Raw genomic sequence first — 13,735 nt, 5'->3', positions numbered from 1 at the left:
GAATGTATTTATGCATATATTATCATAAATAAACTTGAATATAAACTACTTTCCCTGTTGCAACGCACGGACATTTTTTGCTAATGATTGAAAATGAATAGAATGAAAGTTTTCTCGAAAAAAGATAAAAAAAAAACACGGATACAAAGCTGCCACCAGAGGGCCGGTGCATGAAACGAACGAAGGCAAAAATAAAAACGGATGTAAACCGCACATCGAACGTTCTGCACTGGGTCCTTGCTGGGCCGGCGCATCAAGATTGTCCAGAGAGCCCAACGGCCCAGCTCCCGCGATCCTCGAGGAAAAAGGGTCGAGAGGAACGGAAAAAAATCACGAGACTTACGCAGCCTCCTCGACCCGCCGCCGCCGGCTCATCGACGCCGGCGTCCCTCCTCCGGCAAACTAGCCGGTAATTCCGAGTCTCCCCCTCCCCTCCCAACCCCGTCCAGTCCAGTAGGATAGCGTACGCACCGCCACCGCTGAGCCCCGCCACGGCCGCCGTCCTCGCCTTCTTGATTTGTTTGCTGTGACGGCGCGCTGGTGGTGATGCGCGGCCGCTCTGCTTCTGCCGCCCTCCGATAGCTTCTCCTCCTATGTCTTGGGTAGCTTCTTCTTTCTCACGGCAGTGGTAGCGTTCTTGGCATCTGCTGATCTGTTTGGTTCCACCATTGCCCCCCTCTTTCTTTCTTTCTTTCTTTCTTTGTGAAGGATCTTCTTATCTAGAGATTAATTTTATTAGTAGTACTTGATGGAACCTAGTTCTTGGTTAAGCAGAGACGAGCAAGTATTTGGACAGTCTTAGCTCATACTACATGGCATCTTATCTTTATCAGTCAGAATTCCCCCAAACTTCTTCAGCTTTCTAGCCTAGTAGTTCTATTCTGTCAACTGATGATAGACTCCGTATTTGACATTGCTTCGCACTGGTAATTTGTGGCTTAAAAGTGGACACGCAATCACATAAGCTTAGCTTCCCTTTGACTTTAGTTCTGCTAATTATTCAGTTTGATTAATTTAGCTTGAGGATTACATAAAAATACAATTCTCGTTGACCATGGTTTATTCAGCATCTGAGATGTGTTTCCATGGTTATTGAGCACTGCTTATTAGGAGATTTGATATAAATAATAGCTTCTGCATTCTGCAAATACATGAGACAGAGTTACATTACCTTGTTTAATATCCGGTCTTTCTAAAGCTCGCCACTAGAGCTATTTAAGTTGTAAAGATTGGATTTTTAACTGTAGTACTGCTATTTTGCACTATCTTATCTTAGAATAACAAACCCTGCCTACCAAACAAGTTCTTTTTGTAAGAAGGGGATTGAGGATGCGAGGGGAATTGAGGGGATGGGGTGTAAGGGAGGGGATCACCAAATCCCCTCTAATCCCCAATCCTCTAGGGGCTTGAAGACCCTTCTTGCCAAATGAGACCTAAAGGTTGTAAGGGAACACGAGTAGCCTCCTTTAGGACCTTCGTTGGAGCAGCCACTCAGTCTCCCGTCTTTCCGTTGGAGGCGCTGCCCCTTTACCACCTTCTCCTCTGACAAGTACAACTCCACAAACCTACCTATGCCATTCTCCACGAGGTACAGCGTCTGAGGCTAAGATGATAGATCGGACTGTTCATTCCTGACTGTAAACATACTAGCAGGCAAAAGTGTGTTGTAATCTTGTTCAGAACTTCAGATCTGTACAGATGAGAATGGTGATTTATGTGCGGTGGTCGAGGGGATAGTTGCTTAGATTCAAATTGATTACTAATTAGCATCATGGTCTCATCAGTTTCCATAGTTTCTAGAGTCTGCCACCAAAGGACCATATCGTAGGCAAGTGGTTCCTGATCCTGTGCGATCCATCCACGCCCTCAGATCTGGCTGTCACGCACCCTCCTCACCGCCCACAACACTCCAGCCGCTGTGACTTCCCCTCCTCGCTCCTCACCCCAGGTAGCTACTAGATTCCCGGAGTACCTCGGCACCGGTATGGGAATGAGGACCGAATAAGTGCAGCATCTATACAGAATCAGCCATATCGAGTGCTTGATTTTTGTATGGTTAATTCCATGGTTCTGTTATATTACGAATCAGTGCCATGTGTCCGTCATTCTCTGTTCTTAGTTTTCCAGTGGTTCTTTTTTTAGTTCCAATGGATCATCGTTATTTCGTCTCCATCTTTGTCCACTGTCAAAAAAATTGCACTGTGTGTAGTCTTCTATTTTAGGCTTCCCCCAATCCTTTTTTACTAAGAAGTCTAATTAAGTAAGCCAGCCAATTATTTCACATGGATACCCAGACATGATTCTGTTTGTTTACCATTCTATATAGTTTCAGAACATCATAAGGAAAATAGATGTGAAGAGTGAAGCAGTCTTTAAATGCTGTTTCTCGTCTAGGCTAACACAGACCACATTTTTTATCATTTGAACTAAGTAAAGTGCATGCCAATTTAGTTCACTGGTATGTATGGTCTTGCTCATGAACCCCAAATTCTGAAACTTGAAAATATTGAACTCTGAATCTTGTTTAATCTCTTCCGTTGTACTCCCTCTGTAAAGAAATATAAGATTTTTTATATTACTAAAGTAGTGATCTAAAAAGTCTTATATTTCTTTACAGAGGGAGTACTGATGTTGGGCTCTACTCAACTCCCAGGTTGTTTTTGTTGAACTATGAAGCTTGTTTTCCCTCTTCAGTTGTTACTTTCACAAATTTGTACTAGAGCTTTAGTCTATCTAGTATCTACTGCACAAACTTGTACTGGAGCTTATGTCAATTATTGCAGAAAATTTGTACAACAGCTGTAGCATATACATGCCAGGACACCGGAAGCACAAAGTCTGCATCTTCCTCCTATTTAGCGTTGACGCAAACAGGGTACAAGATTAAAACAATAGTTTTGATCACAAAACATTTAGATGGCAGCAACTTTAGATACAACACTAACATACATTCCGCTAGGAAAGCTGTATCTAACACCTATTTTATGCTGTTGGATACAGCTTAAGATACGATGCACTGGAAGTGCCCTCAGTATAATAATCTGAGCATTCAGTGTCATGCATTATTAAGATTGCCCTCATATTTCCATCATGGCCGATCTTTCCCGAAATATGTGTAGTATCATGCTGTGGTCCATTTTAGTAGCCATCAAGATTCAAGAACACTACAAGAAAGCTAAATGGAGAATGGTTGAAGGATAAGCTTGCTAGAAAGTGATCCTTACAACAACAACAACAACAACAACACCAACAACACCAACAACAAAGCCTTTAGTCCCAAACAAGTTGGGGTAGGTTAGATGTGAAACCCATAAGATCTCGCGACCAACTGATGGCTCTGGCACATGGATAGCATGCTTCCACGCATCCCTTTCCATAGCTAGTTCTTTGGTGATACTCCAATCCTTCTGGTCTCTCTTAACGGACTCCTCCCATGTCAAATTCAGTCTACCCCGACCTCCCTTGACATTCTCCGCACGGTTTAGCCGTCCGCTATGCACTGGAGCTTCTGGAGGCCTGCGCTGAATATGCCCAAACCATCTCAGACGATGTTGGACAAGCTTCTCTTCAATTGGTGCTGCCCCAACTCTATCTCGTATATCATCATTCCGGACTCGATCCTTCTTCGTGTGGCCACACATCCATCTCAACATACGCATCTCCGCCACACCTAATTGTTGTACATGTCGCCTTTTAGCCGGCCAACACTCAGCACCATACAACATTGCGGGTCGAACTGCCGTCCTGTAGAACTTGCCTTTTAGCTTTTGTGGCACTCTCTTGTCATAGAGAATGCCAGAAGCTTGGCGCCACTTCATCCATCCGGCTTTGATTCGATGGTTCACATCTTTATCAATACCCCCATCCTCCTGCATCATTGACCCCAAATATCGAAAGGTGTCCTTCTGAGGCACCACCTGCCCATCAAGGCTAATCTCCTCCTCCTCACACCTAGTAGTACTGAAACCGCACATCATGTACTCGGTTTTGGTTCTACTGAGCCTAAACCCTTTCAATTCCAAGGTTTGTCTCCATAACTCTAACTTCCTATTTACCCTTGTCCGACTATCGTCAACTAGCACCACATCATCCGCAAAGAGCATACACCATGGGATATCTCCTTGTATATCCCTTGTGACCTCATCCATCACCAAGGCAAAAAGATAAGGGCTCAAAGCTGACCCCTGATGCAGTCCTATCTGTGCCACTTGTGCTTAGTAATTACCTACTCCCTCCGTCCCAAAATAAGTGACTCAACTTCACAAAGTTGAGTCACTTACACAAAGTTGAGTCACTTATTTTGGGACGGAGGGAGTACTAATTAGTGAATCTTGTGAGAATATGTGCTTCATAGTTTATTTTGTTTAAACTTATTCAGAAATTTAATTTTGTAACACTATGTTTGGATAGCTTATAATATTATTTGTATGTATGCTCACTTGTGCTTAGCCACACCTACTCCTTCCAAATCTGATACCTCTGTTGAAATAGGGCTTGTCCAGTAGCTCTAGCTCGTCCTCTTCTACCCCAAGCCTCTGTGCCAGCAGCAGCAAGGAAGGTTAGAAGAGTCATCATTCCTTCTGATCCATATTCCTTCAGTATTTCTGTTTTTTCTTGTGGTTCTAGGAATGCGGCTATGTCTCACATGTAAATCCATTTCTTGGTTGGCAGTTAGAAGCATGGAGCCCGAAGAGAACCCCAACCGTCCGCCATCACGACTGGACTGCATAAAGTACTTCAATGCACTATGGTCCTGCTACTCACCATTCCACCAGATGCAGAACTATTACCGCTACGGGGTTTTTGACAACTGCTCCAGCAAGTGGCGCGATCTCGTCGACTGTCTCACGCTCAAGACGAAGTCGAAGGCAGAGGTAGAGGAGATGCTCATGGCGCGGGAGAAGGCCAGGCCGCACTTCTGGACCTACCGGACTGTCGACGAGGCATCAGCGAACTGGTGGAAGATGTACAAGCACAGGGTGATGATGTCGTCGCCGCCAAAGACTGCAGGTTCTCCTGCGCCTCCTCCCAAATCTGCTGCACCGAAGAAGCGTTGATTGTGCTTTTGGTGCGCTGTGCTTATTACCACCGGTCTTTGTTCAAACTTGAGTTACCCTGACAGGGTAAATAATTGGAACCTTGGATGGAAGGATACCCTAATCATGTTCTGTAAAGCATGGCAGGCAACTGAACGGTGGTTCTTATGCTATTTTTTGCACCAGCTATGATGTTAGCTTTGTGCCTAGTTGCTTATTATCAGGCATAAATGTTTTGGTTTGTGCTGTGGTGTGTTCTCATTAATTTTTAAATGCAGACTAGTTAATTTCAGTTCAAATGTGGTTAAGAATGGGCATAGCATCGGATTGCCAGATTTGGCTTGCTTCTGTTTCTTGATGATCTTTTTTGAGATTTATTTCTGAGTGATTTCAGGCTGCAGATACCTGGATTAGAACTGATGGAGGCAACAGACCATGCTGTCACCACTGCCCTCGATGGTAAGCAAATCCATATGTGACAATGTTGCTTTTGTTATCTTATGAAATACCACACCTGGTTCTGCAGCTTTGCGCACTTCCTCTGTCATGTACACTGTCAAGGAAAATTACCCTGTCTGCAGCATACCCACTCATTCCAAGTTAGAAGAATTAGATTATCTCTTTGAACAAAAAATTTCATATGTAAGTGACTGTGTTATTTACTTTTGCGTTTTTCACATGCAAGTGACTCGTTTTGACACTTTAATTGAAGTAATCGCCTGGACTGTACTGTACAATCCACTCCAGTAGAATTATGATATCTGTACATTACAAGCTATACATTCTTATTCATTCCTTAGCGGTTTTTCGTCTGTTTAGTTGTTTTTCCGGTGTGGCGAATTCATCTAACTATTGCTGCTCCTCTCTATGCAGTGTGCCTGGCTAATGCCGTGCCGCCGAACCCGTGACCGGAAGCATCATCAGTCCCAGGGCCGTCGACCTTGAACCAGGGACACCGCAGCGCGGCGGCCGCTGTCAGCCTCTTGCTGGGGTTGCAGGTAAGGAGGCCCTTCAAGACATGGAATCCGTGCCACGACAGCAATTCCTCCGGGAACAGCTCCCGCAGCCGGTCATGGCGCCGCACTTCTCGCTGCCGTGCCCGCCATTGCCGCACCTCGTCAGCTCGGAGCGCGGACTCCAAGTGCTGCCACGTTTTCTTGCCCGGCGCACCGAGTACATCGAGTATCTTGCCGACCTGGCCCGTCGTCTTTTCCCCGCTGAACAACTCCTCGCCGGAGAGCATCTCTGCCATGACGCACCCGAGCGACCACAGGTCGACGGCCGCGTCGTACTCCGGCTTCTCCAGCAGCATCTCGGGCGCCATGTAGGGGATCGTCCCGGCCAGCCCGTACGGCGGCTCTGCCTTGGCCGTGGGCATTGCCAGCCCGTAGTCGCAGAATTTGACGACGCCGCCGTCTTCTCCGATGAGGATGTTCGCAGTCTTAATGTCCCTGTGAATGATGCCGCGCTCGTGCATCGCCGCGGCGCCCGTGAGCAGCTGCCGCATGACCCGGCGCACGTCGGCCTCAGGGAACGCGCGGCCGTGCTCTTCCACGTGCCTGTCCAGAGCATGGAACAGGCTGGGCCCGACGTAGTCCATGACGAGGCAGTACTGCCTGGTGCCTGGGTCGCGCACGATGGCGTGGAGGCCGACGAGGTTGGGGTGCCCGCGGCACGCCGTCAGGACGCAGGCCTCCTTGAGCAGGTCGCCGACGTTGGGGCGCCTCGCGCCGCCGCGCGCGTGGATGGTCTTGAGGGCGACCGTCTGGCCGGTGTCGCGGTGCTGCGCCATGACGACGCGGCCGCTGGAGCCCTTGCCGAGCCTGCGCATCTGCTTGTAGCAGCGGGTGCTGCCGATGCCGGCGTCGCGCTCGCGCCGCCTTCTCCCTTTCTGGCCATGCAAGTCCTTTGCGTCGTCGTGGCAGGCATCGTTGATCATGGCGCATATTGCCTCGACCAGCTTGCCGCTCATTGTCCCCGCGGCGGCGTGGACGTCGATCATGGCGAATATGTCGGCTACTCGCGCGGCCGTCATGGTCGTCTTGCCGGCGGTGCCAGCGGAGGGAAGCGTCAGCGTGGGCTGTGCTTCTGCCAACCGTAACCGAATCCACAGGTTCTTGAAGATCACCAGTATTCCCAGTGATATTTCTACGAAGATCCATAGAATTCTGCAGGTTCGAAAGGAACGAATCCCGCGGGCTGGACGCGCCTTGCCGGCGTGCTCGTCGCCGGTCATGGTGCAACCGGCGCCAGCTCCCGTAAGCGAGACTACGTGAGAAGGAAGGTATGGGCGAGGTTCAAGTATACGTGGGATGGGAGGGGAGGGGAGGGGAGGCTCGTGCCGGGCAAGTATAAGCCGTCCAGTCCGGTGCCGTACGTCGGTACGTGCGCGCGCAGAGCGAGGTTCGAATATTGCTCGGCCATGAAGCCGTCGATCATGGCTACTATAGCTTACAAGAAACCATCAAACCAATACATGAAACTTGTGAAGATGCGCTCCATTGTTGCCTAACCTAAAACGCAAGCTAGACGTAATCGGAGCTACACGCCTCTCCGGCCGGAGTCCGACTTGGTGAGGCTCCGAAGCCTCCCCAAGATCCTGACCTTGCCCTCCCACCCGCCGAACCCCTTCCTGCCTTTCTTCGTCGGCGACTCGTCGGAGAGCTCCGCCGCCGAGTCCTCCCACTGGAGATCGTCGGCCTCGTTCACCCTGGCCTTCAGCTCGCCCGCCAGCTCCGTCACCGCCGTCTCCGGCTCGTCTCTGTTCCTCAGCAGCACCTCGCCCACCTCGGCCGGCGTCATCTCCGCGCCCTCCCGTATGCAGCCCTCCGCCGCGTCCAGCATGTCCTGGTCGCCGACGCCGGCGCCGACGTACCGCTCCACCAGCTCGCGCATGGCGTGCGCGCCGCACGGGCCCAGGCGCACGTGCACGTCCATCCTCCCCGGCCGCAGCAGCGCCGGGTCGATGCCGTCCACGTGGTTCGTCGTGAACACGATGATGCGCTCCTCGCCGCAGCACGACCACAGGCCGTCGGTGAAGTTGAGCAGCCCGGAGAGGGTCACCTTCCCCCGGTGGTTGTCGGCGCCCATGACGTCGTCGTCCGAGTCGGACGAGTCATCGGAGGCGGCCGCGCGGCGTCTCTTGTGCCGCCTCGTGGAGGCCAGGCCGCGGTCGCCGGTGAGGTGGAGGGAGCAGTCGATGTCCTCGATGACAATGAGCGAGCGGTTGGTCGTCTGGATGAGGAGCGCGCGGAGGTCGGCGTTGGTGGTGACGCGGGTGAGCTCGAGGTCGAACACGTCGTACCGGAGGTGGTTCGCCATGGCGGCGATCAGCGAAGACTTGCCGGAGCCAGGCGGGCCGTGGAGGAGGTACCCGCGCTTCCACGGCCTCCCAGTCCGGCGGTAGAACTCCCTCCCGTCGGCGAACGCCGTGAGGTCGGCCAGGAGGCGCGCCTTGAGGTCCGGGTCCAGCGCGAGCGTCTCGAACGTGGACGGGTGGCAGAACGGCACCGACGACCACGACGCCGAGCCGCGCGGAGACGCGGCGTTGGTGTGCAGCCTCCTCGCCCGCGACGAGCGCTCCAGGCTGTCCGCGGCGGCGGCGAGGTGCGCCAGGTACGCCGGGAGCACCGCCGCGGCGTGCCTCTTGGGGAGGCGCAGCGAGAAGGACCGGCGCTCCTCGAGCGAGTCCTGGAGCGTGTCGGCGTGGTGCGTCCACACGGCGCGGTGGCCGTTGAAGGCGTCGGGCACCGAGTGGTTCGGGGACAGCGACACGGACGGCGACGCGGCGGCCGCGCCGGCATTGCCCGCGACGGAGCGCGGCAGCGAGAGCGTGAGGCGGGGAGGCGAAGGGGAGGAGAGGAGCAGGGAGCGGTGGAGGTAGAGCTGGACGTGGCGGTAGAGCGCGTTGGGCTCGACGGCGGCGGAGCCGAGGAACTCGGGCACGTCGAAGTAGGAGTAGGGCGTGAGCGAGTCCTGGAGCGACTGCCAGAGCGAGTGGAGGAGGGAGAGGAGCTGCGTGGGGAGGACGTTCTGCAGGATGGTGAGGAGGCCCAGGAGCGACCACATCTGCGACAAGAACTCCATTACTGTGGGAGTGGAGCTTTCAAGCTCAGCTTTGCTGCTGCTGCTGCTGCTCAGTTGCTTGATGCTGCCACCTTGGGCTTTGGGACAACAGCGTAGTGTCACTGGGGTTTTGGATTATCTTGCAGTTGTGTGAAGCCAGGTGAAGGGAGCTCAGTTATAAAGAGAGGGGGGAGGGTCAGAGGAGGAGGATGGAAAGGATCAAAAGGAGGTGTGCACTGATGCAAATACTGTTTTTTTTAGCCTGAATGACAGCATGTATGCATGCACCAAAAGGTAGATAGGATGGGGTAAGAAAACTATTTGAATCATAACACTTGTCAATAAAATTGTGTTGAAATGTGCTTTATAAAGGTCTTTTCAAGGCAGTCTAATTAAACTTTAGCTATATGTAGGTCACATGATTATTAAATAGAAAGAAAAAGACGAAAGATAAAAGAAAATGCTTGCATGAATCTTAACGTAAAATCAATGAGATAGGACTTAGATGTGCAATACTTAGAGCACATCTAGATGTGCTTTAGCAAAACTGTATTAAATATGAATAAGTCAATTTTCTGATCGTCAAGTTTTTTTTTCCAAGATTTGTGCTATTTTTTTCCTGTGTTGTTTCATGGCTTCTTAGCCTAATTTTGATTTGCTCATGTTTGGGGTAAGTGAATTATTTCGTGGCTTAGATTTTGACTTGCCATTGTTTGGGGTAAATTGACTTTTTCTTAGACTAAATTTTTGACTTGCCCTTGTTTGTGGTAAGTCGTTTTTCCTATTGGGCTTGAAGCCCGTTACTAGACCTGGCCATGGGCAGCCCGGCCCGGCCCGAAAAAGCCCGACCCGGCCCGGCCCGACGCTGCTCGCGGGCTGGGCTCGGGCCTAGATTTTGAGCCCGGTGGCCTGGCCGGGCCGGGCCCGGGCCCGTCATTTTTGCAGTTTTTTGAAAGGGCCCGGTCCGAGGCCCGAGGCCCGGTGGGCTTTTGCATGTTCGGGCCAGGCTTGGGCCCAAAAACTAGGCCCGATGGCTGGGCCGGGCCGGGCTCAGGCCTAGGTTTTTTGGCTCAGGCTTGGCTAGGCCCGGCCTGAATCCCGGCTCGGCCCGAGGTTTGGCCAGGTATACCCGGTACACATTGCATGTTTTTTTGTTGTATGTGTTTTTGCCTTTGCTTTTCTTTATATATTTTACATTTTTTACTTGGGTATTTCTTGCATCACTTTAGCTATATGTAAATCACCTAAAAATCGATTTTCGCCCAATTGCCTTTTTGGTCGTTGACTTTTGTTTTAAGATTCGTGCTCCTTTTTTCTGCTCTCCCTCTGAGTTATTTTAGGCTGTTTTTTTTCGACTGGCCATATATTTGGGTCAGTCAGTTCCTTAACAGGTTGATGTCATTACCTGTGCAACCAAGCCTTCCCCTCCATCCCTTTTGTTCTTTTCTGTTTCTCTGTTTTCATTTGTGTTTTTGCTTTTTTCTTCTTTATTAGACAATGTTTTTCTTTTCTTTTGTGGTATTTTTGGTTGTTGGTCGTGGCTCCTGCATGCATGGATAGTAGTAGCTCGTTTGAGCGCTCGATCATAGGACGGGATACTGCACATGTTCCACATTTTTCATGCCATCGCTACCAGTTTTTTAAAACCTGCCATGCAACTATCACAAAAAATTCAAAAATTTGCCATGATTCACTTAACTACCTTTACAATAATTTGCTATCAACCAGAAAAAAAATCCAAAGCAGTTCCTTCATTGCCATGTCACTTTTTACCTTTTTCTCCTAATTTTTTGCCATTATCCATAGAACAATTTTTGCTTTTACCATGACAACGTACATCATTTTAATTTTTAAATTGTCATGTCCCTTTGCACTTTGTTTTCCTAATTTTACCATGAACCAGATAACACTTTTTTCCAAAGCAAGTTATGCATTTGCCATGACCCATAGATCAAATTTCTCTAAAAATTGCCATACCACTTTATCTTCGTTCTCCTAAGTTTCCCCTGCTTGGCAAATTGTAACACCCCAGAGAGTGAGAGAGGGAGAAGGGATCTAGCTCGAGCGAGGGGAAGGGAGGGATGGCTTGGAGAGGGAGGAGGAGGAATGGATTGCAGAGGAAGGATTGGGTACAGAGAATTGTCAACACACACATGACACCCACAGCCACATGCGGCCCCTTTTAACACCACTCACGCACGCCACTTGGCTGGCCAGCTGGCTGGGCCCACCAGCCAGCTCTAGAGCACACTAACCACAGGTTAGGTGTGACACTCCTCCCTCCTTAAGACACGTCTTCTTCTTTTTCAGTGTCGTCGTTGTCCTCTACTTTCGTCCAGAGCGGTGCTGACGGGAATCAGTGGCGGAGCACGTCGTAGTCTTCCCACGTCGTCGGCGCGGAGTCGCCGGTGCCCCACTGCACCTTGAGCTACACCACCGGCGCGTCGCCATGCTTCATCATGCGCCTGTCCAAAATGCGCGTAGGTGTGAGGGTGTCGACGGAGAGGTCCGGCACCTTGGGCAGCTCGCCGTACACCGGCGTATAGTCGGGGGTGAATGGCTTCAGCTGCGAAACGTGGAAGACAGGGTGGACTTGGCTCTCCAGCGGTAGGTCGAGCTTGTACGCGAGCGCACCGATCTTCTCGATGGTCTTGTAGGGGCCAAAGTACTTGAAGGCGAGCTTGGTGCACGAGCGGTTGACCACCAAACGTTGAGCGTAAGGCTGGAGCTTGAGCAACACCTGTTAACCCGCCTGGAAGTGGCGCTCTGTGCGGTTGCACTCGGCATTTTTCTTGTACTGGCGCTGGGCTCGCTCCAACTGGGCGCGAATGTGCGCCGCCCAGTCCATCTCCTCTCGGCCGGCGCCGACTCCGCCCAGGACGCCATTGCACCGAGGTTGGCTTCCTTGCCATAGAGAGCCTTGAAGGGAGTGCCCTTGAGCGACGCATGGAATGTCAAATTGTACCAGAATTCGGCCATCGGCAGCCACCTACGCCATTTGTGCGGCGAGTCGTGAACCGCGCAACGGAGGTACATTTCCATGCACTGGTTCACCCGCTCGCTCTGGCCGTCTGTCTGGGGGTGATATGCCGTCGAGTAGAGCAGCTTGGTGCCTGCGCCAGCGAGCAGCTCGCGCCAAAGGTGGCTCGTGAAAATTTTGTCGCGGTCGGAGACGATGGACGCGGGAATGCCGTGCAGCTTCACCACATTCTCCCAGAATGCGCGCGCCACCTGCTGGGAGTTGAAGGGATGGCGAAGGGGAACGAAGTGCGCGAATTTGGTGAAGCGGTCGACGACCACCATGATCGTGTCGCACTCCTCCGAGCGCGGCAAGCCTTCGACAAAGTCCATGGTCTGGTCCTCCCAGGGCACAGCTGGAATGGGCGGCATGGCCAGGAGACCCGCCGGCTTGACGTGCTCGTGTTTTGGCCTGCCGGCACACCGTGCACTGCTGCACGAAGTCGGCGACGTCGCGCTTGAGGCCCCGCCAGTCGAAGTGTTTGCGCGCGTGCTGGTAGGTGGCGGTGGAGCCGGAGTGACCGCCCACCACACTGCAATGCAGCGCGGCGGTGAGCTTGGTACGCAGAGCCGAATTGGCCCCAATCCAGAGGCGACCTTGGCGCCGGATGATGCCGTGGTAGAGCTCATAGCCTTGATCGTCCGGACTGTGCAGCGCTTGTTGTTATAGCCGTTCTTGGGCGTCGGCGTCGGTGACGTAGGAATTGGCCACCTCCTGCACCCAGGCTGGCTGGCACACGGAGAGCGCGACCACCTCGAACTGCTTGCCCACGCGTGAGAGTGCGTCGGCGACGCCGTTGTCCAGTCCCCTTCTGTGCTGGAAGCGAAATTGCAGCCCCACCAGTTTTGCCATGGCCTTGCGCTGGAGCTCTGTCTCCAGGTGCTGTTCGCCGAGGTTGCAGAGTGACTTGTGATCTGTGATGATGTCGAAGGGGCTGCGCTGCAAGTACTGGCGCCACTTGTCAACTGAAGGAAATATGCCCTAGAGGCAATAATAAATTTATTATTTATTTCCTTATATCATGATAAAAGTTTATTATTCATGCTAGAATTGTATTAACCGGAAACATAATACATGTGTGAATACATAGACAAACAGAGTGTCACTAGTATGCCTCTACTTGACTAGATCGTTAATCAAAGATGGTTATGTTTCCTAACCATGGACAAAGAGTTGTTATTTGATTAACGGGATCACATCATTAGTTGAATGATCTGATTGACATGACCCATTCCATTAGCTTAGCACCCGATCGTTTAGTATGTTGCTATTGCTTTCTTCATGACTTATACATGTTCCTATGACTATGAGATTATGCAACTCCCGTTTGCCAGAGGAACACTTTGTGTGCTACCAAACGTCACAACGTAACTGGGTGATTATAAAGGAGCTCTACAGGTGTCTCCAAAGGTACATGTTGGGTTGGCGTATTTCGAGATTAGGATTTGTCACTCCGATTGTCGGAGAGGTATCTCTGGGCCCTCTCGGTAATGCACATCACTTAAGCCTTGCAAGCATTGCAGCTAATGAGTTAGTTGCGGGATGATGTATTACAGAACGAGTAAAGAGACTTGCCGGTAACGAGATTGAGCTAGGTATGGGATACCGACGATCG

The 13,735-nt window shown here is 51.3% G+C and overlaps 3 protein-coding genes across 3 annotated transcripts; 1 reads left to right on the top strand and 2 right to left on the bottom strand.

Annotated features, from left to right (window-relative positions):
• Positions 1-311: 311 nt before the first annotated feature.
• LOC125509505 (uncharacterized protein C227.17c-like) lies at positions 312-5,335 on the top strand. Its single transcript, XM_048674486.1, has 2 exons — positions 312-409; positions 4,672-5,335. Exon 2 carries the CDS (start codon positions 4,680-4,682, stop codon positions 5,055-5,057), a length of 378 nt encoding a protein of 125 aa, XP_048530443.1. The 5' UTR covers positions 312-409; positions 4,672-4,679; the 3' UTR covers positions 5,058-5,335.
• Positions 5,336-5,440: 105 nt separating this feature from the next.
• On the bottom strand, positions 5,441-7,412 carry LOC125509504 (putative cyclin-dependent kinase F-2). Its single transcript, XM_048674485.1, has one exon. The coding sequence runs from the start codon at positions 7,270-7,272 to the stop codon at positions 5,902-5,904; it is 1,371 nt and encodes a 456-aa protein (XP_048530442.1). The 5' UTR covers positions 7,273-7,412; the 3' UTR covers positions 5,441-5,901.
• Positions 7,413-7,487: 75 nt separating this feature from the next.
• On the bottom strand, positions 7,488-9,287 carry LOC125509503 (AAA-ATPase At5g57480-like). Its single transcript, XM_048674484.1, has one exon. The coding sequence runs from the start codon at positions 9,120-9,122 to the stop codon at positions 7,578-7,580; it is 1,545 nt and encodes a 514-aa protein (XP_048530441.1). The 5' UTR covers positions 9,123-9,287; the 3' UTR covers positions 7,488-7,577.
• Between the last annotated feature and the right edge of the window lie 4,448 nt (positions 9,288-13,735).

Source organism: Triticum urartu, chromosome 5 (assembly GCF_003073215.2).
Source record: "Triticum urartu cultivar G1812 chromosome 5, Tu2.1, whole genome shotgun sequence".
In the NCBI taxonomy this organism is placed as follows: Eukaryota; Viridiplantae; Streptophyta; class Magnoliopsida; order Poales; family Poaceae; genus Triticum; species Triticum urartu.
This window is presented reverse-complemented; position numbering and strand designations above follow the sequence as displayed.